The sequence below is a fragment of the Rhamphochromis sp. 'chilingali' genome (genome assembly GCF_963969265.1).
Source record: "Rhamphochromis sp. 'chilingali' genome assembly, chromosome: 22".
Classification (NCBI taxonomy): domain Eukaryota; kingdom Metazoa; phylum Chordata; class Actinopteri; order Cichliformes; family Cichlidae; genus Rhamphochromis; species Rhamphochromis sp. 'chilingali'.
Window position 1 is genome coordinate 11615614 of NC_137950.1, and position 27216 is coordinate 11642829.

At 41.0% G+C, this 27216-nt stretch overlaps 1 protein-coding gene across 5 annotated transcripts; it reads right to left on the reverse strand.

Moving 5' to 3' along the window:
• Nucleotides 1–3571: 3571 nt before the first annotated feature.
• Nucleotides 3572–27010, reverse strand: LOC308391184 (cilia- and flagella-associated protein 337). 5 transcript variants are annotated; one of them, XM_080873661.1, is made up of 19 exons: nt 26616–27008; nt 25458–25695; nt 25124–25270; nt 19263–19385; nt 19013–19184; nt 18883–18929; nt 18644–18796; nt 18309–18497; nt 17171–17362; nt 16585–17052; nt 16318–16479; nt 13531–13715; nt 12866–13005; nt 12013–12161; nt 11721–11935; nt 7294–7424; nt 6693–6745; nt 6444–6562; nt 3572–3702 (listed from the first exon to the last, which is right to left on the reverse strand). In XM_080873661.1, the coding sequence occupies exons 1-18, from the start codon at nt 26684–26686 to the stop codon at nt 6473–6475; spliced, it is 2925 nt and encodes a 974-aa protein (XP_080729787.1). In that variant the 5' UTR covers nt 26687–27008; the 3' UTR covers nt 3572–3702; nt 6444–6472. The 5 variants fall into 5 exon arrangements, with proteins under 5 accessions (XP_080729787.1, XP_080729786.1, XP_080729788.1 ...); XM_080873660.1 differs by lacking the exon at nt 3572–3702 and having other exon boundaries at nt 5691–6562; XM_080873662.1 differs by lacking the exon at nt 3572–3702 and having other exon boundaries at nt 5691–6562; nt 16330–16479; nt 26616–27007.
• Nucleotides 27011–27216: the final 206 nt, after the last annotated feature.

Sequence of the window (27216 nt, forward strand, 5' to 3'; positions counted from 1 at the left end):
CAACGCACTTCTGCTTATTACAACAGATTTGAATAAAACCCCGTCCAGCTGGCGTGGCGGGTCTCAGGCAGTGCCAGCGCTTGTGTGCAGGTCCAGGTCCGGTTTTCATTATCGTGTGTTTAAGCTGGCCGCCTTCCTGCGTGATTTCTGACAGGAAGATTTAAATCTACATGTTTAAAATGCACAGGTGTAGAAATGAGTTAAGGTGGCGTGACTGTGCTATTTGCCTTGCCATCCTTTCTTTTTCTTTTTTTCCCCCAAGAGGGGTGTGGAGGAAAGTTTCCCTTCCCTATCTTATCTTCTTGTCTCCACCCTACTCCTCCTCATGAAGTCCACTTTCACTTCTTGTCAAAGCTCATTACGTCCTCTCATCTTCTCTTCATCGTCTGCACTCCTTGCTCGTTTCTTTCTCTCTCCTTTTCTTCTTTATGTTGCCTCTATTTTTGCCTCCTTTTATGCTACAGACCTCCAGTCTGTCTCGCTCCAGGCAAAAACTCCCAGCTGCGCTTTCCTTCCTGCTGTAGTTCCCACACACGACTCCTTCACCTCTCTTGCCCTGAACCACACTGATACAAACGTTCATAAAAGGCAGCGCAGGAGGGAAAAAAGAAGTTGTTGCACAACTTGAAATGAGGAAATGAAAAGAAATCAAATACCTCACTGTGTTAGGACACTTTTCCTTATTCTTTGTCTTCCTGATTCCTGACTCACAAAGTCTGCTTGTCGCTCACGTCAACCGTAAAAGCCCTAGGCAGCTTTATAGTGAAGCAATGTAAACCTCACAGGGCTTTTCCCAGCCTGCATCGGCACTGTTGTGGTATTTTGGAACATCTGTCGTCTGCTTGGCTGTATGTGTTTGTGTGTGTGTGGAATTCTGGCAAAGTGATGTGTTGATGTCTGGGAGCAGCTCTCCAGGGTGTTTTACCCTCTCAGAAGAGAAAGCAGGGCGAGAGAAGCTGTTGCTGATGTTGGAAATCAGTGACAGGAAGCTTTAACCTGCCAATTAGCCAGACTGTAGATGAGCTTTGCCACTACAACCACAGTTTCCTTTTTTTTTGGGTCTTTTTTACGAGTCAAAGAAAAGGGGATGCTGTTGTCTAAAAGCAGACACAATACTATGCAAAAGTTTTGTGCCACCATTTCTAGAACCACTCATTCCTTTATGTTTTGCAAGGAAAATGAGAAATAGGTGCAACACAAACTTGCATGGGAATACAATATCTAAGGGAAAAATATAGTTTGTACAATTCTAACATTGAAAGCCAAGATTTGGCATGACTGCATTTATTCTTCAACACAGCCTAAAGTCTCTCAGGCAAGCGTTCTTGTATTTTATGTCATGTTTCTTTTCTTTTCTTCACTGGTGATGTGCTTGGCATCATTGTCATGCTGAAAAACGAAGCCATTGCCAGTCAAATGGTATTGCATGGTGGATCAAAATCTGATGGTACTTTTCCGATTCTATAATTCCATCAATTTTAACATCTCCACCACTGCCTGAGATAGAGCCCCAAACCACAACAGAGCCTCCGTTGTGTCTTAGAGATGGCTGCAGACACTCTGTTCTTGTGTAATTTGGCATCCCTCAGCCTTTTCTCCCCGTTTTCCTTCCTTAAAAATGGCTTCTTGACAGCCACCCTTCCACTGAGACCATTTCTGCTGAGTCTTCAATGAACAGTAGATGGATCAGCTGAAGGACCAGATGCATCTCTCAGGGCCTGTGTCAGGCATTTGCTGGATTTGTTTTTCTATTTTTTAAGAACATGACTTGTGTTTTCTGCCACTACTTCTTTTGCCCTCCATTTCTCCAGTCTCCTCAAATTTTTTAAGAACACACTTCACACCATGCTTTAAATCATCTTGTTGGTGTAATAATATTATTTTATACTGATCAAACTCTTTTTATCTTTGACAATTTTTACAGAGTCAGGAAAAAAAAGTTTTTTTTATGTTACTCTGAAGATGGTCAGGTACTAGGACTCAACTGAAAATGAGTGAAAAAGCAGTCAATGTCCAAATAAAACCTTCAAAAGACTTTCAGAACATTTGGAGAACTATTGCTAAAAGCAACACCTCCTAAACAAATGAGAGTGGCTCAAGACTTTTGCACAGTATTGTATTTTTACATTACGTATTTGCGTAAAGAGTACAAGGAGAGGTCACATTTTTCATAACTGACTAAATCATCTATTTAAGTTTCTCCTGGTTGTACTTAACTTTTAAGGCAACAGTCTTATTGGAAGCTTTCAAGGCAACAAAACGAAATTCAAGCCATATTTATGCTTTTATGCCAACGCATAAAAAAGACAGGAACGTTAAGTTGTAATGACTTAAAATCAAACCATCTGTGTTCATGAGCAGGCTGGAGATATTTCTGACAACACATTTGGTGGAGTTCACTCATGCACTGTTGACTTGAAGATGCTGGAGGGGGCAAAATGCTCTGCGGATGACTTGCCCTGTTTGTCCAAGCTGTGTCTGTTCGCATTTATCCCCGGGAAGCACTGAGCATGCCTCCACCCCCGCTTGAACATCCATACCGGTACTTAAACTAACCCAGTTCTTCAATAACAGGAAAAGTGCGTGCAAAGATGTTTCAAAATCGAATGTATGAAGAAAACACATGAAAATAGGACATTGAGTCTTGTGTCACCAATTTCTGCAATTTAGCCAAACTGTGATGATAAGTACAGGGTGGCTTTTGTTGAGATAAAGCGATGCGATGGCTCTGATGTTTTCCTGTCTAGATGACTGTTTGGATGACCTAGAAGTATCATATCAGGAAGCTTCAAATTATCTGCAAAGAGCTGCAACAAGTCAGACAGCTAGACTTCATTTAAAACTACTTCAGCTCTCTGTCCTTCCATAGTTATATATCATTCTTTTTGCTATAGCTTAGCATAAAGTGGGGAATTACAGCGAAACAGCTCAGCTTTTTCCAAAGGTAACAAAATGCTAAGCATCCCACTATACTGTACAAAAGCGCATAATTTCTTCATATTTTGCTAGGAAAATGGGAAATAGATACAAACACAAATGGAAATAGAGTATAGTCATTTCCTGGGAGGACGACTCTAAGTTGCACCCACTCAAAAAACAAAAACAAGAATAGCAAAGAGAACAATCCCACCCCAACCTCCATAAAGTTATTTCTCATTGTTACACATTGTGAGCTTTTAGAGGTGCTGATTAGGCAAATTTCAATACTGTTGCACAGAGCCAGGCAATCCATTTACATAATTTACACTCTACTATGCTAGGCTAGCACACCACCATCACAGTGTTGATATTTCCCAATGTGTATTTTTTTCTTTTTGCATATAAAAGAAGTATATTATGAATAAATGGGCCAAACAACAGACATTAGTTTGCAAACATTAAAGTGGAATAAGACGAAAGCTGAAAGCGAGGGACAAAGGGCAAAAAAAATAATACAGCATATGAAATGCAGAAGAGACAGTGCAGTGACACTGAAAATCCTTCCAGCACAGTGAGTTCATCGCATATTCAAAAGGACATATTCAATTTGCTGTTTCAAAATAACTTCATAAAAGGAACACAAAGGAACAATGTTCACGTTTGAATCTCTTTCTACATCTGACTCACTTTTTTCTTTCAGACGCTGCACGCTGAGCTTTGAGCTGCCAGTCTTATTTTGATAAAACACACAGCCGATTGTGGGCAAATCTTCAATAAAGCCTCCTGGAGAAGGAATGAGTGAAAGAAAAGAAGAAAAAATCAAAACCAGACTTTTCAATATCAGAAAACACAAATATAAGACTTCACAGATCGATATCGGGAAGACATTTTTCAGCATTCTTAATTCAGATCACAAATAAAGACGTTAGATTAATCAGTGCAGGGCTCCTTCTTCTTGACCTCTCAATGGTCAGTCCACATGAACTGAACTGGCAGCTACAGGAAAAAACATCCTCCATGTCTAGGCCACAAATGCACAATGTGGTAGTTTTATGAAAGGGACAGGGCTGGCAGAAGAAGAAGAGGGCGAGAGAGGATGAAGAAGATCAACAGAGGGAGAAAAGCAAGAAAATCAGAAAAGACAAATTTCTCACCAGATGCATCCTAAACAGAGTAGCAGAACTCATTTCTTGCTTCTGTTTCCGTCCCATTTTACTTTCCCATCAATCAAGCTCTTTTGGAAAACTTTAGACTGACTTCGGTTAAAAAGGAGGTGAAACCGAGCTGTCGCATTCCTGCAAAATTGATCGAGTCTTTTATAGCTGCATGTGCTGACCAGTGCTGACCAGTATATCTGTGTTGTCCAGAAACCTAGACTACAAAGCTACAGTAGCTGTGATCTATAATATACCCCATTTTATTGTCTGTTTTGCTCTACATGGAACCATAATTTACACATCGTGTTCAATGCAACTTGAAACTAGCAAATGAAAGCACAACATAATTAGAGAAACATGAACAGTGGGTGCATTTTTTCATAAACTTCAAGACAATTAGAAAGAAGAGGAGTCGCCCCCTGCTGGACAACAAATGCACGTTTATGCCACTTCCACTTTGGCCTTACTTTTCAGATCTGGAAGCCTTGTCTGTTCACCTGCTGTAATATAAATTAATACAAATATCTAGTCATCACATGGCAGCAACTTTTTGCATTTAAGCATGTAGACATGGTCAAGACAACATACTGAAATTCAAACCGAGCATCAGACTGGAGAGGAAAGGTGATTTAAGTGAATATAAACGTGGCATGGTTGTGTGTGCCAGACAGGCTGCTCTGAGTGTTTCAGAAACTACTGATCTACTGGGAGTTTCCAACACAACCATCTCTCAGGTTTACAGAGGATGCTTCAAGAAAGAGAAAATATCCATTTAGCGACACTTGATGTCCTGTTGATGCAGGATCAGAGGACAATAGCCAGACTTCTTCAAGCTGATAGGACAGCAACAGTAACTCAAAAAAACACTTGTTACAACCAAGGTAAGAAGAGCGTCCCTGAATACACGACATAATGAGCTACAGCAGCAGAAGACTACACCAAATATCACTGATGTTACCACAGAAGAGGAAGCTGAGACTCTGATGAGTCTTGATTTCTGCTGTGACATTCAGATGGTGGGATCAGAACTTCATCCTGCCTCGTATCAATATTGGCAAATTTTTGGCCCCTCTTGGTCCAATATCCTCCATATTGTTGCTGAACACGGTCATCTCTTTATGATCACAGAGTAGCCATCTTCTCCAGGCTGTTTCCAGCAGGATAACATGTCATGTCAGTTCACATCATCTCAAACTGGTTTCTTGAATGTGACAGTCAGTTCCCTGTACTTAAATGGCTTCCACACTTACCAGATCCAGTCCAACAGAGCACCTTTAGGATGTGGTGGAACAGGAGTTTTACATCAAAGATATTTAGCTAAGAAATCTGCAGCACTTTCATGATGCTGTCATGTTGATATGGACAAAAATCTCAGAGGAATGTTTCCAGCACCCTGTTGAATTACAGCAGTTCTGAAGGCAAAACGAGTCCAACCCAGTACTAGCAAGGTGTATTTAATAAAATGCCCTATGAGTGTATATTCTCATTTTCCAAAAAGCAAGCTACACGTGACATGGGCGAGGGTGGTGGTCATATTGCCATGACAACAAGAAGCAACAGCCAGGCGTGATTAGTGATTAGTGAATGGTCAAATAATTGTAAAATATAGGAACCCAGGGTTTGAACATATTTTATATCTGTATTTTGAACATCGTCCCATTTAAAAACAAAAACAAATGCAGTACTATGAATGTTTTCCAGGTGAGAGTGTTTAAAAATTTCCAGCATTTAAACTATATCACGTATTCTTTCTTGTTTATGACTGCTGCCTTTCACCACACCATGAGGTTTGGCTGCTTTGAAGAACTACAGACTTTGACATGGTTGGACAGGGCATCATTTGTCCTCATTCTAGTCTAGTATACCAAACTATTTTTACCATAAAGACTGGAAAAAAACAAACAAACCCTCAAACAAAACACCAGCAGTTTTCTAGTAATTCCCCAACCAAGGTACAGATCACCAAGCTGATGTGTTAAGTAGTGAGCATTATTGGTTCATTGAGCACATTTTGTTACCTTTGGAGAGAGCTTCCAAATTCACACAGCTTTTATGAAAAGTTCAGCTATTTGGTTGCTGTAGCTTAATATTTTTAGAATAGCAATGGACAATATTAATCTTCTCATGGAACATTTGGCAACAATGAATTTCCAAAAATGTGGAACTATTCTTGTAAGTTCGATTTGCAGAATTTTTGGCATTTGTCTGGGACAGAGTGGATAGAAAAAGGATGAAAAAGATTAGTTATTTCTTACTGCAGACACAAGACACCAACAGAACATAAAATAAGGTATTCATGAAGCTAGCAGGAGCAGAAGAGAGGGGATAAGATCAAGTAATCAGCACAAATCTCACCAGCAGGACCACCTGAGTCTGAAGAGACAAGAAACAGCCAATCAGCAGCGATTGCTGTGGTCGATGTCCTCAAAGAGTCCTCTCCTCTCGTAACACAAAGCTACTGTCTGGCAGAGGTCCTCACATGAATACTGAGACACGCATAGACAGGTACAGATGGAGGATGAAAAACTGTGTTTGCATGAGGGAGGGGTAGCTAAACAATAGAGCTAAATATGACAAATGCACTCAGCAGCAGCTGATGTTGTCCTCCCAGGTTACCATAGGTTGCTGAGGTTGCTCGTGGTCATTCACTCCTGCTTGGGTGGATGAAGCTGAAAGAGGATGGATGACAAAAGACAAAGAAAAGTGGGTAAAAGCATACATGTGTATGTCTGCCTGGGTGTGTGTGCAGAAAAAGCACAGCTAATCGCTTATTTTGGCAAGTCCTGAGCAATGGCAGACTGTGAGAGGAAAGTGTAGGAAACGTCTCGCAGATACACACCCTCACACACCAACCTTGAGTATTTGTGGGTTTTTTTAAAGAAAAAACATTCTGGCCTGTGTGTCTAAAGGAGAACATTGCCCAAATGTTCCAGAGCCGAGCTCCAAACTTTGCAGGAGGAGAATGTGAAGAATGCTCTGACTCTTCTCTTCATAATGTGCAGAAATTGGACATGATAGAATCTGAGTATCAGGTTAGATTAGCTTAGAAGGTCATCCTGACCTGCACTGTTTAACCCCTTTTTATGAACATTGTCAGCAGCAGCTGTGCAAACTCACATATGTGTGCAGAAGGTTATCTGATGAAATGGCTAATTACTGGAAGGGGTAGCCAAATGTTACTGGAAACGGCCTTGATTGTATGTGTGTGTGTGTTTACCTTCAGAACACCATTCTTCCTGTGAAGTCTGATCACGGCTAGTAGGGTCAGGTACTTGATTTTGGACGTCACTGCCTTCCATATTTTCATCTTTAGTCCTCCTCTCTTCTCTCAGATTGTTCCGTGTATTCCTGAGAGTGTCAGAGCAAAACAATACCAGTGTTTACTTGAGATATGGGTTTGCCAATTTCATGCACGTCAAGCTCCTGATAGACAAGACATGGGTCAGTGATCCTATTGGATGAAGATTTGTCACAGAGGCCGATATCTGTGAGGATGTTTGTTGTTAGATTTGATTCAAACCAGAGCTGTTACTGCTCTCGATCTCTGTGGTGAAGCATTTGAGTACTCTGTGTGCTCCTTCTGTGTGTGTGTGTGTCTGTGTGTGCGTTTGTGCGTGCGCTGCTTTAGTGGATGAGTTAAAACTGACATAATGACTTCAACATATGCAAGATTTCAACTTCACAACTTTACAAGCTAATAAGTGCCGGCAGAGCATTTTTATTGTGATAAGCAGTTGACATTAGTGGTAAAATGAGGCTAAAGATACTTTAAAAGTTAATTGGTACCATCTGTGACGCAGTTACATACATGAAAAACTGCTATATTGTGAAGTTACGATGTTTACACTTGCTGTGTCAGATATAAAAGATGAATTCTCAAAGTTACAATAACTGAGTGACAATTTAGGGAGCCAGTGTTTGATTTATGGCTGCACAGTAAAAATGCCCTAAAGGATGGTGCCTTATGTCAGTAGTTGTCACTTCTGTACATGTTTATAATCATTGCTGAGGTGGGAACTACATTTTAAAAATCCAACTCTATTAATTAGGGCTATAAAGGTTTAGTCAGCTAGGATGACTCGAATGGAAGAAAACTGTTTCCTAGGTCTCAGTCTGTGCAGCTATATGCATAGTATGACCTGCACTGTGGTTGAATGAGGTATGGTGTGTTACATTACTTCCTCGTTGAGCTTGCTGGGCTGGAATAATGGAAAAATCCTGGTCATACTGCTGGGTTAAAACCTGGTAAGCAAACATGTAAGCTGCTTTGTGAACCTGCCCTTACAACCAGAGTATGCTAAAGGACACTTGCGTGTTGTCTAGTGCTCTGTGGGTTGCTGATTAAACCACCCACAGAATTTGAAGCCAAAGTGGCAGCAGCAGAGAGTGGTGAAGTGCCATCCATATAAAGAGTATAACTGACAAGAAGCTGCTTGAATGAGTGCTAAAACTCAGAACTGAGTTATTATTTTCCACTTCAAGTTCTGTTGTATCAAAGTTAATGGGATTTTATTATTATTATTATTATTATTATTATTATTAATTTCTCTGTCTGAAATAAGGTCTGTCTTTAATAAAAATGTAGGAGATTTTCCAATTTTGTTCTATAATATAAAATCTATAAAAACAAAACAAACACAATTTTAAATCTTTTACACTTCCCAAACCTGTAGTTTGCTAAAAAAGAAAAAAAAGAAAAAAAAAGAAGTGGCTAAATGAGGTTATGGATGTTATTAGGCCTATTAAACATCATCACAGTCATTGACTATATATAAAAGATGGCCTCATGGTAAGTTATTACTTAATGTTATAGTAGCAAGCTGCTACAAAAATTTCACAATGCACATACGCAAATAATTATTAGTAATTACTGCTATAATGAGCATTTCCTCTGTCACCGTGTTGGTTTTCTACACGTGATTAGAAAGGGCGGGTGTAACTGTGGAACTCCACGCTCATTGGCCCTGGTATATGTGTCTGTGCATGCTTTGTAAACACAGTACCATTTTCTCGCTTGTCAATCACAACGATTGACAGGCAAGAAGCTAGTACTGTGTTTACAAAGCAAGTTTTTTTGGTTTTGTTTTGTTTTTTTATTCAATGTGACCCAAAATTAGTGACTGAACCTTTCTAGAAAATTGTCCAAAATAGTCCATTTTCCCATTGATTCTGTTTTTTGCAACCACATCTAATAGTTGGTCTTCAGACAGACCTGGAAGTTACATCCAGGTTTTATATTGTCGGTGGTCACTACTTATCACTAAAAGTGGCCTCACTCCTAACCCCCCCACCCCCACCCCTTGGATCTTATGAAGGTGGAAAAAAAGGCTGTGAGCTTGTTTGTTTCTACTATTGGAGCAACTGCAAGTTTTACTGCATCCAAGATTTTTTATCTCCAGATGTGCTTATTTATAGCCTAATATTGGTGATAATTCATAAAGATGATCTTGTTGTAAATGTCACAAACTTCACATAAAGCTTATTCTAAATTTAAAAACCTACAAAAAAGTCTCCTTTTTTATATGAAACAATGACTAATGAAAAAAACATCATCCCTGCAGCACTCTATTTACACTTTGGCTCTGTCACTCTCTTCCTCACACAGACATTAAATGTACACTCTCCATAAGTTAAACAATACTGTTGTCATGATTTTGCTCCTCGTGAGGTTTATGCAGACATTTATTTATATTTCTAAGCATGTGCTGACTCTGTCTTTAACTTTAACTGTGCTTTTTCCATCCCCTGAAATTAAATTATTCCTGACAGCTCTCTCCTTCATGGTCCATGTTACCCAGCATGTGACAGAAATACAGAGAGCAAAGATGTGAGCCAAGCCAGAGTTTATGACCTTTAACCAAAATGAAGTTTTTATTAAAGACTCAAATGTTTGTGGAACAGTGAGGGAAGTTTATTTTGGAGAACATGTTCAATCATGACGTACATTTCTTACATTTCATACTTATATTAGATTTGGTACAAACCCTGCACTGTTGATATTATCACTTATTGGACTTGTCTTCTGTTTGATACTGGCAGCTTTAATTTGCCACTCTTCTAGTTGTTGATACTCTTGAACAGTGTTGGTCAAGTTACTTGAAAAAAGTAATCAGTAACTAATTACTGATTACTTCCCCCCAAAAGTAATCCCGTTACTTTACTGATTACTTATTTTCAAAAGTAATTAATTACTTAGTTACTTAGTTACTTTTTAAAAACACGATTTACAACCTGAATAGGTGATAAAGCGATAGATCTTTCAGCCCAATTCTACTTTTTCTGCATAATCCATCATACAAAATGTAATCAAATGGAAAAGTCTCTTTTTAAAACTTTTATAGTTTTATTAATTTTAATCTTTTAACTTTATGCATCAAGCAAAAATTTAATTATATGCAACACTCTCTGACTGGAAGAAATTTGTTTAATATTTAAACCTATTTTCTGCACATTCCAGCACATAAAATATATATTTTTTTGTGTTTACACTCACTCTTTCAAATAGATGCAAGTAAAACACAGCAGAAAATAAATAAAATCAAAGACTAGCGGTCCTGTTGCTCTATTTTCACCTGTACAGCAGGAGTTGGGTAGGCGGAGGTTTACCCTGGTGCAGGTGTGCCGCAGCGGTCAGTGGAAGGATACGGCAGTTTCTCTGTGAATTTTCCATTACGTCATAGCGCACTCGGAGCTTGCTTGGAAGTTTAGGGGTTTTTTTCGCTGTAAAAAGAAGTTTTCTTCCCACGCACAACGGACACTAATGTTTTTGTCACTTTTTATCAAACTTAAAGTAAGGTCAGTACTTCCACGCTTTAAACGCTGCACGCTCATACTCTCTCCCGCACTCGATATATGATCCATTGTTGATCTGCACACAGCTGTTGTCACGAACGTCGCACTCGCTTACGTCACTGTCATGAGACATTCTCGCAAAAAAATCACGGTTTTAGTAACGCAGTAACGCAGCGTTCCTACGGGAAAGTAACGGTAATCTAATTACCGTTTTTGCAATAGTAATCCCTTACTTTACTAGTTACTTGAAAAAGTAATCGGATTACAGTAACGCGTTACAAGTAACGCGTTACTGCCCATCTCTGCTCTTGAGTGATCTAATCTCAAAAGACTGCCATGTTTGCAAGCCTCATCTTGAAACTTGGCATGTATAATAAAAATTGTGCTTCAAATTATTATGTGTGCAATCACTTTTAGCATTTATTGCCTCTAATGAACAAGGAGTGACGTTTTGGCTCAATTTTATTTTCTCTCTACTGACCTCTTACCCTGTGTGTATTAAACACATTTCTGTCAAGACCACTAGTCACAATAAAAATGTTATTTCCATCTACAGCTGTTTATATCTGGATGTACGGCCCTCTGCTGGGACCTTCCACCATACCATGCACAAGCATGGAAAGATGCAGAAATGAGCAGGGGCATGGGAATGCACGGTAGACCTGACATTGATTAAGTTGGATACAGCATGAACAGCATGAAATGGAGGAGGTGGGTTGCAAGGCAGATTGCAGAGGATGCAAGCCAAAATAACTCAAATAGCAGATCCAGAACCATCATCCAAAAATGCTCTCTGTAATTCTTTATGTGTTTTTTTTAATAATTAATGAAGACACAAGCCAGTTTACCTACCTATGATAAGTTCCTGGGTCAGCGATATTCCACGTCACCTCTTGCCCAAAAAACCCCACATGATTGCCGTCCTCTGTCCATAGTCCAGCAGAACCATCAACTGATGCTGTCAGGACAAACAGTCTGTCAAACACTTCAAGGACTTCCACACATATCAAAGCCCTTTTGTGAGCCCTCCAAGATTGCAGCAGCAGTGGAGGTTGTTCACAAGTTGCCTGTATGAAGAAAAATATGTCAAGTATATGGGGATATGAGGTGCAGTGCACCAGGTGCAATCTTATTCCCAGCACACCTCAGGTTGGATGTCCACTGCAAAGGAAGAAATGTCCCAAATCTGAAGTGAGCCTGTTGTGTCACCTGAGACCAGAAAGGTGTTTTTAGACTGATCTGAGTTCAGGCTAAGCACACGCTCACCTGGCTGCTCTGGAGCGTAGAAATGACCTGGAGGGAAAAAACACAGAAAAAATAGACTTGTGCTCATAAACTCATCCAAGCATAAAGTACTAAGTACAATCTAAAATAAATTTTCTTGTAACAATAGGCTTGGATATATCTTTATAGGCAGTTAAAAAGTCTGCTGGTTCACTCAAAAGTGCATGCAAGCAAATCTATTTATATTCTGCTTTTGTACCATTTTCAAGAATTCTTTCTTCACTTCAATAACAAAAGTACTTCTGAGACAAACTGCAAACTCTTCAACAGATTTTAGTTGTCACCTGCATTCCTCTTATGTCATGATTTCAAATCCCCCTCTCTGCTGGAAGCATGCACAGACACATAGATACATATATAAATCTATACAGACATACAGTTCACTCAAATGCACTCATGCAAGCCTGTACCCATATGCAGTGGTTACAGTGCATGAATCCCACACCACTAAACACAGATGGGATCTGGAAAGAGACATAGTTGTGGGCTGCCAGGAATGGTACCGGCTGGCAGCCAAGTCGACAGTTCAGCCTAACTGTCACTGCTTGCAAGGGCTGTTTGTAAATCCTTCTTATGGGAGGAGGAGAATTAGAAGTGACGGATGATTAAGAGTTTTTATCTTAGATTAATGTTTTCTACTGCAGCATCTTTTTTTTTTTAAAGGACCTCACATCAATCTCTTCTTTAAGCTTTTTCTTGTGCATCCCACTCACCATAACTGTGATTGTCATCAGTGATGCTCCAAAAGCACAGCCAACCACCCTGGGATGACACTAGGACACCCTTGTTTCTTAATTGTTTCCTGCCAGCTCGATGCTGAAGGAACAAGATGCTATCCACGGGGAGAGCTGACCTGGACGCACACAAGCAGAAAGAAAACCACAATCATGAATATGTCACTATCAGCTAAGGATGCAAGATACTTGACTTCATTTATTCATCATTTAATTAACTGTCAGGAAAATTTATGAGAAATTAGTTTGATTATGTCTTCGTTACTTTAATTACTTATTCTTTTATACCTTTATCATTCATGCATGATGATAAAAGGAATACCTTTTTTGAGTTCTGACATTTTACATCTATTTGATATTTCAATAATAATCTGCATGTTATTTAAACATTTGTTAATCTAAGCTTTTATTGTGTGTTATCGTCAATAAAGACTGCAGAGAGCCAAAGATAAATAATTTTTTACCACGCCAGCAACAAAATTTGATCTGGGATACAAGAAACACGATGTAAATTAGTAGATAAATCATTAGTAAACTGATCCATGCTGATTTGTTTTGTGTCAAAACCTGCAAGTCATACACATCAAGTTTAATAGTAAACCCTCACTGACTGCAAGACAGCACTCGGAGCTGCATCTCCTTACCGTGCCTGCGTCCCTCTCTGCAGGTGGAGCATCGGTCCTTGTGTCTCCATGCTCCAGATCACTACCTCTCCATCATAACTGGCTGTAGCAACAACGCTCAGAGCGGAGCACTGACACACAGCCAAGATGTCTGATTTGTGGACACCGCTGGACTTCCAGGACATGTCTGCTCTCACCTTCAAGTCCTTCAGTGCACGAGTAAAAGAAAAATAAAGCACAGCTTAGTGCACAAGCATTTTGGTTGAAATGATGATAACTATATACCTCATTTATAAACACAGTTTATAAATGAGGTGAAATAACCTGTCTCTTCTGTAGAAGCTCTACTTACTTCCCCAGGTTGCTCATAAAAAAGTGTACCATGTTGCAGTAGACTTTTTTAAACAAATTATGGCTGTGTGAAGAATTTGAACTTACCAGGGGCGTATATAACGTATGCATATATATAAGTGCAATTTACTGATTTGTGATTGCCCCTCTAGGTTTTGGAAATGAAAAAAATATATAACGAAACAGACAAGCTAAGTTCTGCTTAAGCGAGGGACTTTACAGTGAGAAACATTATGTAACTGGGCAGAGGAAAGGAAAAAAGCAGCATTAAGAATCTGCTGCAGAAGCATAAATACTCAGTGCTACTACTGTTCGCTTTAACAGATGACTCCAGCCACAGAGCAGATGGCAGCTGAAGGTTGAAAGGTAAAATGTAACACAAGAATTTGAAGCTTGAGAATAATGTGCAAATGCAGACTGTTATATATTTATACACTGAGACCTGTGCAGCAGCATGCATAGCTGTAGGTGGATGTGGGTTTGTATTTATGCGCTGAAAAGACTTTAGAGACTTTCTTCACTACTGACAGGAAAACACAAGACTTCTGAATTATTATACTGAATATGATGGGACAAGTTAGTGTTACTATTGGAGGAAATATTTTCTGAGCCTAATTTGGACCACAGTCTTCTTAAGGCCAAGTTGTTGTTGGCATTCTTAAAAAAAACACTTAAATGTTTTCTGAGTCTGTACTAGATTAGTCACTATGGTGACAGCTGTTTGTGTAGGACTCATCACGCTGCTTTAAACATCTGGGAAAGAACTTGTAGCAAGAAAAAAAAATATGTCAAGGCTAAAACTCTGTGAGACTAATTTTATAGCATCTTAATATATCTGAGCTTCTTGGGTGGACTGCATTACCCAGAATCCCCTGTCAATCAAAAGTTTATGTAATGCATTTAATACTTTGTTATGTTGTTCTTTCTTGACCCACAGCTAATGAATTTTTTTCACTGCCTTTCCAATCTGAGAACCAGCAGCTACTGTCAGATGACTAAGAGTGTGGAGATGAAGGTCAGTGTTACAAATGCAGGTAAATTTAAAAAGCAAATATAAAAGTTAATCATTATCAAGTTACAGCAAAATAGTTCTGAGAACACATTTTAGCGTGTCTTTTGCTGCCTATGGAGGTTCTCAGTCATCCAGATCACAGTAGTTTTGAGAGCTTGAAAAGCCCTCACGTGCTTCAACTATTTTTCTTTTGTCCCTAGCTGGCGGTCGGCAGGGAAGGTCGTCCACCAAGCCAATACGTCGCTGTGGGTGCCGCAGGGTTCTCATCTTTGTCAGCGATGCACTTCCAAGACTTGCGATCTGGCCTTGACCTTTTCTTGCTTGAGGATTAGACGTCATTGTTGAAGATCGTCTTCAGTTTGCTTGATCCAAGTCTTCTTGGGAGCGTCATGCTTGATTCCCTAGTGTGTGGCCAAACCATTGCAGTCGTCGCTTCTGGATCAGCTCTTCCATCTAGGGCTGATGGTGACATTGACTACGCATTGTGCTGTTGCTGAGACGGTCACGGGGGGACACCCGGATAATCTGATGCAAACAGCGCACGTGGAAGACCTCAAGCTTGTTAAGGTCATGCTTGAGGATGACCCAGGTCTCGGATCCATAGAGAAGAATGGGCAATACTAGTGCGCGGTACAGTTGAATTTTGGTGATGAGGGTGACGTTTGTCTTACGTGCTTCATCTACCACACCTTACCTATGTTTCTATATATTCATACAAGCAGCATAAGATATAGGACATTCTGCCTTCTTCTTTCAAACTCTCAGTGCTTGTTGTTCTTTACAGGACTGTTTATCTGCACCTAACCAATGCCTGATCAAACCTGATTGGTCAATACTGCAAGCCACAACAGAAAAGTTCCAGTAGCTCACATTCTGCTGTTTGCCTACAAATTCAGCGTGTTCCTGTGACGATTAGACATTACTGCTTTTGGAAAACTTACAGTTATCCCTGTCAAAACCACAGGCCAGCTGGTTTCTTGCTGTGTTGAATATACACGTTACATATAAGTTACGTTGAATATAATAATTTTAGGTGCATTTGTGAATGCTTGTCTCAGGCCGTTTGCCTTGTGATTGATTGGTGACCTGTCCAAGGTGTACCTGGCCTCTCTCATCCTATGACACCTGAGATAGGCTCTTTGACCCTGAAACAGTAAAGAAAATGGATGGATGGATGGATGGATGGGTGTTGACTGTATAAATGGCATCCATGGAGCTTTTTTTTAGATAAAAGACAGAGCCGAAAAGGATAGTAAAACCCAGAGTACCAAGTCAATCTTAATTTTAGGATATTTTAGGATGGAAAGATAAACTATAATCCTCCCTGAAAATACGTTTTCTTTCTTCTCTGCAAAACTAGAGCGGGAAGAAAAACATTGTTTTCCAGCCTGGTGTTCAGTAACCCTTAAAACTGTATTTATGTGTGGATTATAACTTTAACGCACCCTTGATTTTACCTTGTCTCCTGCAATGCTGTACTGAGTGATGCACTGGTTCCACCCCACAGCCAGTAAATGGTTGTCATGGAGGCAGGTCAACCCAGTGACTTCAGAGTTGGTGACGGGCTCCAGCTTGTGTAAGTTTAGGCCATTTAGTAGATTCCACACCTGCTTGGGGAGTGGCCAACACTCTGATTTAAGTATTTTACACATTGATGCATTACAGCCAAATTTCTTTCTCTATATAATAATAAGTAATAAGATGTATTGAACCTTAATAGTGCCATTACGAGCTCCCGTGATTAGTCTTCTGTGAGAGGAGTCCAGTGCCATAGAGGAGAGCACCTCTTCTCCATGAGCATTTAAAATGTAAAGCCGCCTCCTTCCTGTCTCTACATCCCACAGAAAGACTGATGAGTCAGCATGTCCAGTCACCACCTGCCTCAGGGTGGGGTTGTACAAGGCGCAGGAGAGGTATGGACCCTGTTTAAATTCTGTCCTGAATTCCTCATCAGTCAACCAACCACCTCCTCCTCTTCTCTTTTCTGACAGATTGAGCACTGCCAGGTAATCTTTGCAGGCCACCACTAAATGAGGTTGCATCTCATCAGGAAGAGGAGGGCTAAGCAACAGGAAGGGGAAATTTCCATGTTCTGGGATGCGACCTGGTTGCAGACAGGGAAACTGCAGACGGAGAACTTTCAAACACTGATGGGTAGAAATGTCCCAAACTCTCAGTTCCTGGCAAAAGAAGACAAATGCATCATCATTAATTCGAACATAAACAAGCTCTACTAGCATATATTCACATAAAATATACAATTATGTATGCATTTATGGTAAATCCTAATTCACTCACAGCATCTCTAGAGTAGCTGAAGATCTGCCCGACATGTTGGTAAATTGCAACATCTAGTACCGTGGTGTGGTGACCCGGCAGTGTAGCCACAGGACTTGAAGTCACATATTGTGACCACAGTCTGACTTTTCGGTCAGAGCCTCCTGTAACCATCAACTGTAGGGACGCGTTGTAGTCGAAACACTTGGCTCCCTGACATGAGGCAAAAGCATTAATATCGTATAGTATACAGAAGATGGTGTTTTATGCAGGTGAAAATATAAATGAAGTGGTGGTAAATGCTTCTTTCCTTTCAAAGATACATGACTGAGATTTTTGTTTTACAATGTTCAGACAGTTATTTGGAGAGTAAACCTTGGGTTTCAAAAAAACAAACAAAAAACAAACAAACCCATTGTGAGTGACAGGAAGCATCACCACCCAGTTTTACTCCTTTCACAGCAGCCGGTGACACTGTCTGTTTCTGCATACTGCTGTGTTTGCTCTTCTAGATAAAACTGGCCAGTTATAACAGCATTTACTACACTGTAACACTGTCACACTAGGACATTTAATACTATATAAAACTCTTTCTCTCTTAAACAGAGTTTATTTTCACATGTCAACCTGCCCTCGTAGGTCTGTGTCACCCAGTCCCCAGTGCTGTGACACACAGGTCTGACTGACATTGATCCAGATCAGAAGTGGATAACTATGAAAATCACAACAAAGTCTAAAAGCCACAACATGAGAAGTTGATTTGAAGTCAGTGATGTTACCAGATCTTATAAATAAAACAATTCAACTAAAATGTAGAAGGCAAAGGGGAGGATAAGAACACATTTGATTTAATTTCTTCAGGTAAAATAAATGTATTCAAAATAAAACAGGTAATGTTAATGAGCTTATCTCCTGACATCAACGGAGTTGACCCTGGCTTGGCTCACTCTAGCATGTAGAGGCCACATTAAAATGAAAGCTATAGCAACTGTTTTCACTGCAGATGACATATTACATGTTCAGTACTACAATAATTATGAAATATTATAAATAAATAATGCTCACAAAAGTGGTCCAACCTGGTGCTGGAAAAATGTATTTTTGAAGTGGCCAATGAGTGTATTATCAATCAAACTGACCTTGTTACCTTGTTAATTACCTGGTTAAATTTCCAAATGTAAGGCTCCTGCTTCAATGACACATTCATAAAGACCACAGATGTGGTGTTACTTTCTGACGATGTCATGATGACATTGGCACTGGGTTCAAACATTACTCTGGTAATTGGTTCCTGGTGGATGCTGGGGATGTGTTGATAGGACACCATGTCGCTGTGTTCACCAAGATCCTGTGAGGAACGAGGGTGAAACAAGAAAAAACAGTGAGTCCAAATGATGTTTAAGGAAAAGTTGTAGTGTAAGCAGCAACACTTCAAAGCTTCTTGCTTCCATGCTTCTGTAACAGAATTCAGTAAATAGAGGAGGGAAAACCTACTTGGAAAAAGATCCTTTGTGGACCTTTGTCTCTCTTTGATGGTTTCTTAAAAAGTCCCTTGGATGAGTTTAGGAACCACATCAGGTGGACTCCTCCTTTTTCATCCCCCAGTAGCAGCAGAGGAGGCTGTTCTAGACTCTTGGAGTGAAAACCCTTTAGATTGAAGTGATGCATTTAGTGCTTTCCAAATGGAGACATCCAGCTAAAACAGTAACATCTCACACAAACAGTTGTCCTACCTGCACATCATACCAGTAACACAGACAGGTCGGCACACTGCGAAACCCTGGGAGCAATTATAGGACAAAGAGTTAACAATATTTCCGGGCTTCACGTGGTTTAGTTGGTTTTTGTTAGGAATAAAAGTACCATATAAGTGAATTTCCTCCAACAAACAGTTTGAAGAAATAGTAACAAAGCGCAAGTCCCTGCAGTCAGTTGCTATGGCAATCTTGTGGACGTTGCCCATGTACACCGCATCGGTGGTCCAACCCCTGAATCTCCTTGTGTTTGCCACTTCCTCTGTTGGGTCTCCAGCAAGCTGGTTTAAATAGAAAAACGTGAGTGAGTGTGCTGTAATTCCACGTGGATATTAAAGTAGCAACATGATGTCACTCACCCCTAAAGTTTTGAGGGTGTGTAGGCTGCTGTTCCAGGCGGTGATCTGACCCCCCTTACTGACGCTAATATAGCGGAGTGGAGGAGGATGGGAAAGAGCAACCACACGAACTGTTGGCTCCCGCTGCAGAGCAATAAGTATGAGACAAGTGTAATCAATTAGAGAAAGGTTACAGGAGGAAAAAAGTAATGGTTGTCAAAAATAACATATAACTCAGAGCAGAAAAATTAAGATGCTTCATCTTTCATCTATTATAGTAATGGAACACTTTATTCATTATAATTTATAGGAGCAGCTGAGTGCACTCTTTTATACTTACATTGGTTAGATTTAACAGACCCTGATGAACCCTAGAGTTATTAAAAAGGTTTGGCAAACTGCCCTGCTTAACTCCTGCAGGGTGAAATCCAAAAGTAGCGAATGATACTATAATAATATATGAGAATATCTTCACAGGCCAGGTGAAAATAATTAAAATAATGAGTTCCAAGGTCTGTTTAGCTTCTTTAGCCATTTAGTGCAGCACAGTTAGCCTGTAACCATTATGGCTGAGGCAAGAAAGTCATCACAAATCATGTGTTTCACTACTGTAACCAGTCAAAATGTCTCAAAGGCTACATTCACACTGCAGGTCTTAAAGCTCAATTCCCATTTTTTGATCAAATCCGATTTTTTTGTCTGCTTGTTCACACTACAAATAAAATGTGACAGCAAACGCGCTCTAGTGTGAACCCACTGTTAGGGTCCCTGGGTCGTTGACCCAGTGTTTTGTGTTTTTGGTTCTTTGATTTTGTTATTTCATTATATTCTAGCTTTGCTTTATGGGTTTTAGGATCATTCTTAGTTTAGGTTCTCTGGGTGGGGTTGGTTAGAGTTTTAGTGTTCTGGTTTTCTGTCTGTGTTCCATAGTTGCTGTCTTCCCTGTCTGCTGTATCCCCACATCCAGTCAGTGTTTGTGTCTGCCCTGGTCCCACGTCTCTGTTCCCTCTGTAGTGCCTGCATGTGAGTCTGTGTTATGTGTTTCCTGTTTTACTTTGAAGGTCTCTGTCTTATCTCAGTGTGTTCAGTTTACGCTTCTTTGGTCTCGTCAGTTCTGATTTGTCCCAGCTGTGTTTCCCTCCTGTTACTCATTCCCTGATTGCTCCCTCTGTGTATTTAAGCCCTGTGTTTCTCTGTGTCTGTGTCGTGATCTACCGTTTATTTTGCTGTGTGTTTTGCCAGTCCACCGGTGTTAGTTTATTTTCAGTTTTCCCCAGTTATGTTATGTTTGCGTTCAGCATTAAAGCTGTTTTGGTTTAAGTTTGTCTCCGGAGTCTGCATCTTGGGTCCTATTCCTGTTTGCACACAGCCGTCACCTAACAGAAGATCGCGACCAGAACATGGACCCTGCAGACTCCTTTTTCTCAGAGTTCAACGGCGAGATGGAGCGGCTGGTGAGCCTGCTCGACCGCATCGCCCAGTCCCCGGATTTAAGGACCATGGCAGTGGGGCTGAGCGCGGTGGAGGCCTTCATTCGGCATAATCCCCGACTTAGCCAGTTTGCTAAGGACACTGATTTGGGGAACACCATAACTGCCTGGAGAGAGCAAGTCAGGGCTAGTGAGCTTGCTCTCTCCCTCACTACATTTTCCCCACCGCTGCCGCAGGGCAACGCACACTCTGCCTCATCGCCACTGCAGGCTTCCTCCCCTTCCTCACGCCAGCCGGGACCTTGTTCGCCTGTCCGTTCGCCTGCCTTTTTTCTGGCAGCTGTGTGGTCGGAGGATGAGGAGGAGGTCTCCGTTTCTCCACCGGTTCCTGTTCCCTCGTCTAAAAGGAAGCGACGCCACCGTCACTCCTCTCTTCGGTCATCCGTTCAGCCTCACGCCTCGTCAGCTGGAGGACCCGAGGAGCCCGTTCAGCCTCACGCCACGTCAGCTGGAGGGCCCGGGGAGCCCGTTCAGCCACCTGTCTCCGCTGGAGGGTCCGAGGGGCCCGTTCAGCCGTCTCTTCCTGCTGGAGGGTCCGAGGAACCGCTTCAGCCACCTGTCTCCGCTGGAGGGTCCGAGGAATCGCTTCAGCCGTCTCTTCCTGCTGGAGGATCCGAGGGGCCCGTTCAGCCTCTTGCCTCGTCAGCTGGGGGTCCGGGAGGACCCAGCCAGCACGTCCCAGTGTCTGCTGATGGTTCTGGCGAGGCCGTTCAGCCACCACCGGCTCCACCGCCTGGTCCGGCCTCCGAGTCTGCAGTTCCGTCTGGTCTGGCCTCCAAGTCTGGAGCTCCGCCTGGTCCTGCATCTGCAGCTCCGCCTGGTCCGGCCCCCGGCCTCTGCAGCTCCGCCTGGTCCGGCCCCCGGCCTCTGCAGCTCCGCCTGGTCCGGCCCCCGGCCTCTGCAGCTCCGCCTGGTCCGGCCCCCGGCCTCTGCAGCTCCGCCTGGTCCGGCCCCCGGCCTCTGCAGCTCCGCCTGGTCCGGCCCCCGGCCTCTGCAGCTCCGCCTGATCGGACCTCAGCCTCTGCAGCTCCGCCTGGTCCGGCCTCCAAGTGTTCAGCTTCGTCTGCTCCTGAGGTCTCCATGCTGTCTGTTCCTGCACGTCCTGCACATCTTGTCCGGCCTGCACGTCCTGCACATCTTGTCCGGCCTGCTCGTCCTGCATGTCCTGTCCGGCCGATGACTGGACGTCATTGCCGTCATGGACGGCCCCCTGAACTACGTCGCCGCCGGTGCCTCCCGCCCGGCCGGCCTCCTGACCTGCTCCGCCGCCGGTGCCTCCCGCCCGGTCGGCCTCCTGACCTACTCCGTCGCCGCCGGTGTCTCCTGCCTGCCCGGCCCCCTGAACTGTTTTCTGGGCTCTTGGGCCGTCAGCCTCCGGGCCGCCCCCCTGAACTGCCCGGGTTTGGACTATTGTGCTGTCAGCCTCCGGGCCGGCCCCCTGAACTTTTTGTGAACTGTTTTTCCTGGCCGCCTGCGCCTGTCGTGAGCCTGTTTTTTGTTCTGTTGCTTTCCGGGCTCCAGTGTTTGCACTTTTTTTTTGTTTCTGGCTCAATGTGTTTCATTTGTTTTGTGCCCTCCGTCCTGTTTTCCCCCACCGCCCACCCTGGTTGGGTTGCTTTTTTTTGTTTTTGGTGTTCTGGTTTGGGCTGTCTGGAAGCCAGCCCTTAAGGGGGGGGGGGGGGTACTGTTAGGGTCCCTGGGTCGTTGACCCAGTGTTTTGTGTTTTTGGTTCTTTGATTTTGTTATTTCATTATATTCTAGCTTTGCTTTATGGGTTTTAGGATCATTCTTAGTTTAGGTTCTCTGGGTGGGGTTGGTTAGAGTTTTAGTGTTCTGGTTTTCTGTCTGTGTTCCATAGTTGCTGTCTTCCCTGTCTGCTGTATCCCCACATCCAGTCAGTGTTTGTGTCTGCCCTGGTCCCACGTCTCTGTTCCCTCTGTAGTGCCTGCATGTGAGTCTGTGTTATGTGTTTCCTGTTTTACTTTGAAGGTCTCTGTCTTATCTCAGTGTGTTCAATTTACGCTTCTTTGGTCTCGTCAGTTCTGATTTGTCCCAGCTGTGTTTCCCTCCTGTTACTCATTCCCTGATTGCTCCCTCTGTGTATTTAAGCCCTGTGTTTCTCTGTGTCGCGATCTACCGTTTATTTTGCTGTGTGTTTTGCCAGTCCACCGGTGTTAGTTTATTTTCAGTTTTTCCCAGTTATGTTATGTTTGCGTTCAGCATTAAAGCTGTTTTGGTTTAAGTTTGTCTCCGGAGTCTGCATCTTGGGTCCTATTCCTGTTTGCACACAGCCGTCACCTAACACCCACAAAGCGGCCCGCATGCGCAAAAGAAGGCGTCACACACAACGTGCTCTGTTTAGACCCAGACCAAACAATATTGTTTGACTGATGGCCCTTAATATAAAGACTTGTTTCAGACTTTACTTTTCCTAATTTTGCTTTAAGTTATAAAGTTATTTTGTTATTTACAAATGGCCTAATAATTATCCTTATTGCGGTTTTAGAGAGGAGCGGTGCTTCAAAGTATAGTTGCAGATTTCTGTCAGAATCTGCAGATTATACAGTACAAATAAAATGTTCACGTTTCTCCAACGTTGTCTTCCCAACAGTTTCACTAACATCTACGTTTGCAATGTCTTCTCCGGCGCTGATAATAACAAGACATCTGTCTTGTGTCGGTGACGTAAAAGACGGATTTAATGCGACATGACCGTTCAAACAGCAGTGGCTTTCTAAAACATCAGATATGTATCAGATTCAGTACCACATACGAAAGTGACCCAGATCACTTTTAAAAATATCGGATTTGTGCTTTTCACACTGTCATACCATGATCGGATATGGGTCGCATAGGGTCAAAAAAGTCAGATTTGATGTACTTTCGCCTGCAGTGTGAACGTAGCCAAAGAGAGCCCTAAGACACAATTTTTGGCCACAGAAGAACTCTTTAAGCTAGGCTAACAAGCTAAATAACCTATAAAAAATATGACCACCTAATACTTTTCTCTGAAGTCAGGTAATAAATTAATACAGTCCAACATTATTATATTCTCTTACCTTTGTTGGTCATCTTCCATGAACAATGGCTCTGTCTTTTTTCATTGCTAACTCTATAGTTGCTAACTCTATAGTTGCTAACTTTATCTTTGTGCCATTGTTATTTTTACTAGAGACTGTTAGCTTAGCTGAAATGAAGAAAAAGTTTACACAGTTGTCAAGGGACATAAAACCTTTTTTAAAAAAAACAAAACAAACCCCAACAAGCTTTAAATAGACAAAGGCTTTGTAGTGCTGCAGTGTTGATTTTTTTTATTTATATGCGTGATAATCTTTATATTGAAAGTAGTAATTTAATTCATCAAATAAATTTTGCCTAAACTAGTTAAACTAGCTTAAAGTAAGTAAAAGTGACTTGCTGTATTGGATTTTCTTGTAAAGAAGCTTGTATATTCATCTCCTACAAATACACAGCATGCCAAAATATTTTGATACATTTTCTACTTTATTTACATGAAAGTATAAACAACCTATTAGAAAGCATCAAACGTTTAGGAAATAAATATAGCATTAACATTAGAAAAAGTAGCCTATATTAATAATAGTAGTATATTTGGTATCATATCTATTAATGTATATGTGTATGCCGCTTTTAAATTACATTTTCAAAAATAAATCTTTTAAAAAAAATCTTACTTCTAATTAATTGAAAAATGTTTTCAAAAGAGACTTTTATTGAGTGCTTATTGTTTATTGATTTCCATAAATCAATTTCCCATTTGAATTATTTATTGATCATATAAATATTTTTGTAAAAAATTTTTTCTTTTCTTTTAAAATATCTGATAGTGATAGATAATTTGAATGTCTAAATATACAACAACAATTTACAATTTAAGTAAGTTGTCATTGATTTTAATATATTTATACTGTACAAATCATTTATTAATGGTTAATTCCATTTCCTCTGTATTTCTTTTTACTGGGTAGTAAAATATAAATGTTCCATTTTGTAATATACCATTAAACTCTTAAAAAGTGATTACATATTGTTTTAAGTTTTATGTCCTTTTCCAAATACTAACTTGGAGTCACTGACCATTTACTCTCTATAACTGTTTCTCCTTTAGAGATACAAAATACTCTAATCCATTTGAGTTTCTTTTCCCCAAGTTTGTTTAAGTCATATTATAATGTTGTTCATTTTAGTATTTGGATAGCAATTTTGCTTTGAGACAGTTTTTTTTTCTGCTGCACTCAGCTTTTGGGAGGTTTTTGAAACTTGAATTCTCTAAATGTTAATTTTGACTAGGTAGTTGCCTAATTCTGGTAAGTAATTTAAAAAAAAACTGTCTAAAAATCAGACCATCTGACCACGATGCACCAGAGTTACCTTGTTATGAGAGCAGTGTCTAATCTGAGGCTGGGCCTCCAGCAGAGCAGCTGTGGGATTGGAGGCCCGCTGTCGCTCAGTGTACTCCAAAAGCAAGTAGGAACACAGCTGCTGCCATTTTATTTGTCCAGTGCAGCTGATATCTACCTAGACATGAAGAATGTAAGAGTCAAGTCAGCAATACACCACTGTTGTCTTTTAATAGGACAGTCACTTCAAACCAGTAATAGACTGACAGGATGCTGTTTTATAAACTTTTTTTTAAATCGTGGATTACAATATAACCCGCATCCAGTTTTGTCAAGACTTATAAAAAAACTTTATTACTTTTTACCTCATAAAAGAATCTCTTGCACCACGTGTCCTCAATATTTGGGCCGATGACAGACTTCAGAACATCCCAAAACTCCTCAAACGTCAATCCACGTTCTTCACTTGTACCTCTATTGCTTCCCTTCAGCTTGTGTTCCTGTGTCTCAAGTCCAGCCTTTGAACAGGTAAAAGCATTTCTCAGAAGCTGTAGGTGCTCTGGGCTCAGTTTCTCTGCAGGACTGACACCGCAGGCCGGATCACTGCAGAAAGCAGCACATCAATGATCAGTGAAACGAAAGAGCAGAAGTAGAATAAAATGTGGAGGACATTGCCAATAAGGCAGCACCCCAGCTTAACTGAGCATAAAAACATGATCATTTCTTAAGCATTAAAGAACTGTTAAGTTCAGTGTCTAACCCCTATTTTATTTTTTATTTCTGATTCTTTATTGAAGCCATTACATCACTGACAGCTAGTAAAAAGCTCACTGCAGAATGAGTGCAGCACTCCCATGTGGTAGTTTTGATATAACACACTTTTTTTTTTTTCAAATAAAGGGAATAAGTAATGAAAGAATATGTAAAGTTAGGGGGATGTGTTTTTAAGAAAAGCGCTCCCTGCCACCAGCACCTCCGGTGTGGGCCTGTTGCTAAGGGAAACTAACAATAAGTCACATGTCTTACCATTGTGAGGTATTTTCCTGGTCCATTGGGGCATGCATGAGTGGTCCTTTACATCATACACATTACTTACAATCAGCAAATGGAACAATAAAATAATTAAGTAATAAAGAAGCTGTTGTCTCTGAGTTTAAACTGTGTGGAGTGGATGGAAGAGAAATGAATGGAGAAATGTGTGAATTTAAGAAGTTATTTGAACGTTTGATACCAGTGTTCAGCTTCTATTGACTTTTCATGAATTGTTTAAGGTGGAAAAATGGAATGAAGTACAAATAATGAAAGTTAAAATGTTTTGTTTTTTTTTGTTTTTTTTTAGCTTATTAGAAAATATAGGACAGAATCAGATATAAGAATGTGTTAGCAGGCACTACTATCCAGAGGTGACAAAAATCCATATCAATGTGCAAAGTTTATAAAACAGATTTTCTACATAAAGCAATCCCTAATTAAAAATAATATTTTATGTTTGCCAAGACCAAACAAGGGGAAAAAAAACTTACCAAAACCTGCTGTGTGGCACCTCTTTCTCATAAAGTGTCCACAAATTTTTTTTGTTTCTAAAAGTAACCATAGTGATAGCCCGATTCTACCTTTATCACAGTCTGAACTCCTCCTTAAACTCTTCTTTTATGGTGAGCATGAAAAAAGAAATGAAGAGAGAAGCCAAGACTTCTGTATAAATGAGTTGAGTCGACTCCGCGATCCTGGCTGTGCCTTGAGCCTAACCATGCACAGCCGTTGTTTCTGTCCACTCCTCTCGCTTTTCATGCAGTCCTCAAACAAAGCCTGTTGTCTTCAGACAGGGAAGGAATGTCCACATCCACAGAAGCTATCGGTCGCAAATGTTTGACCACACCGACAAAAGATAGTCAACACATCTCTGAAGAGACTGCCAAGGAGACCTGAGAATTTCCAAAGTCTATTTGGGGCAACAGAGCCACAAACCCCACAGACCTCTGTGGGTTAATCATTTAAAGAAGCAAAGTTATTCACCACCAAGAAAAGGCTGAGCTTTCTGAGCTTTATCAAGAATCTATGTATATGGGATATAGTTTCTACCATAAGTAGGACTGTCCAGAAATCCTAGATATTAAATCAGGA

Coding starts and splice junctions, on each gene's coding strand:
- LOC308391184 (XM_080873661.1), bottom strand. CDS start 26,686: ATGGTTACTTTTAGAAACAAAAAAAATTTGTGGACACTTTATGAGAAA. Junction 25,271..25,457: donor GCAAGAGATTCTTTTATGAG/GTAAAAAGTAAT, acceptor CTTCATGTCTAG/GTAGATATCAGCTGCACTGG. Junction 17,363..18,308: donor ACATTTGGAAATTTAACCAG/GTAATTAACAAG, acceptor GCCTCATGTCAG/GGAGCCAAGTGTTTCGACTA.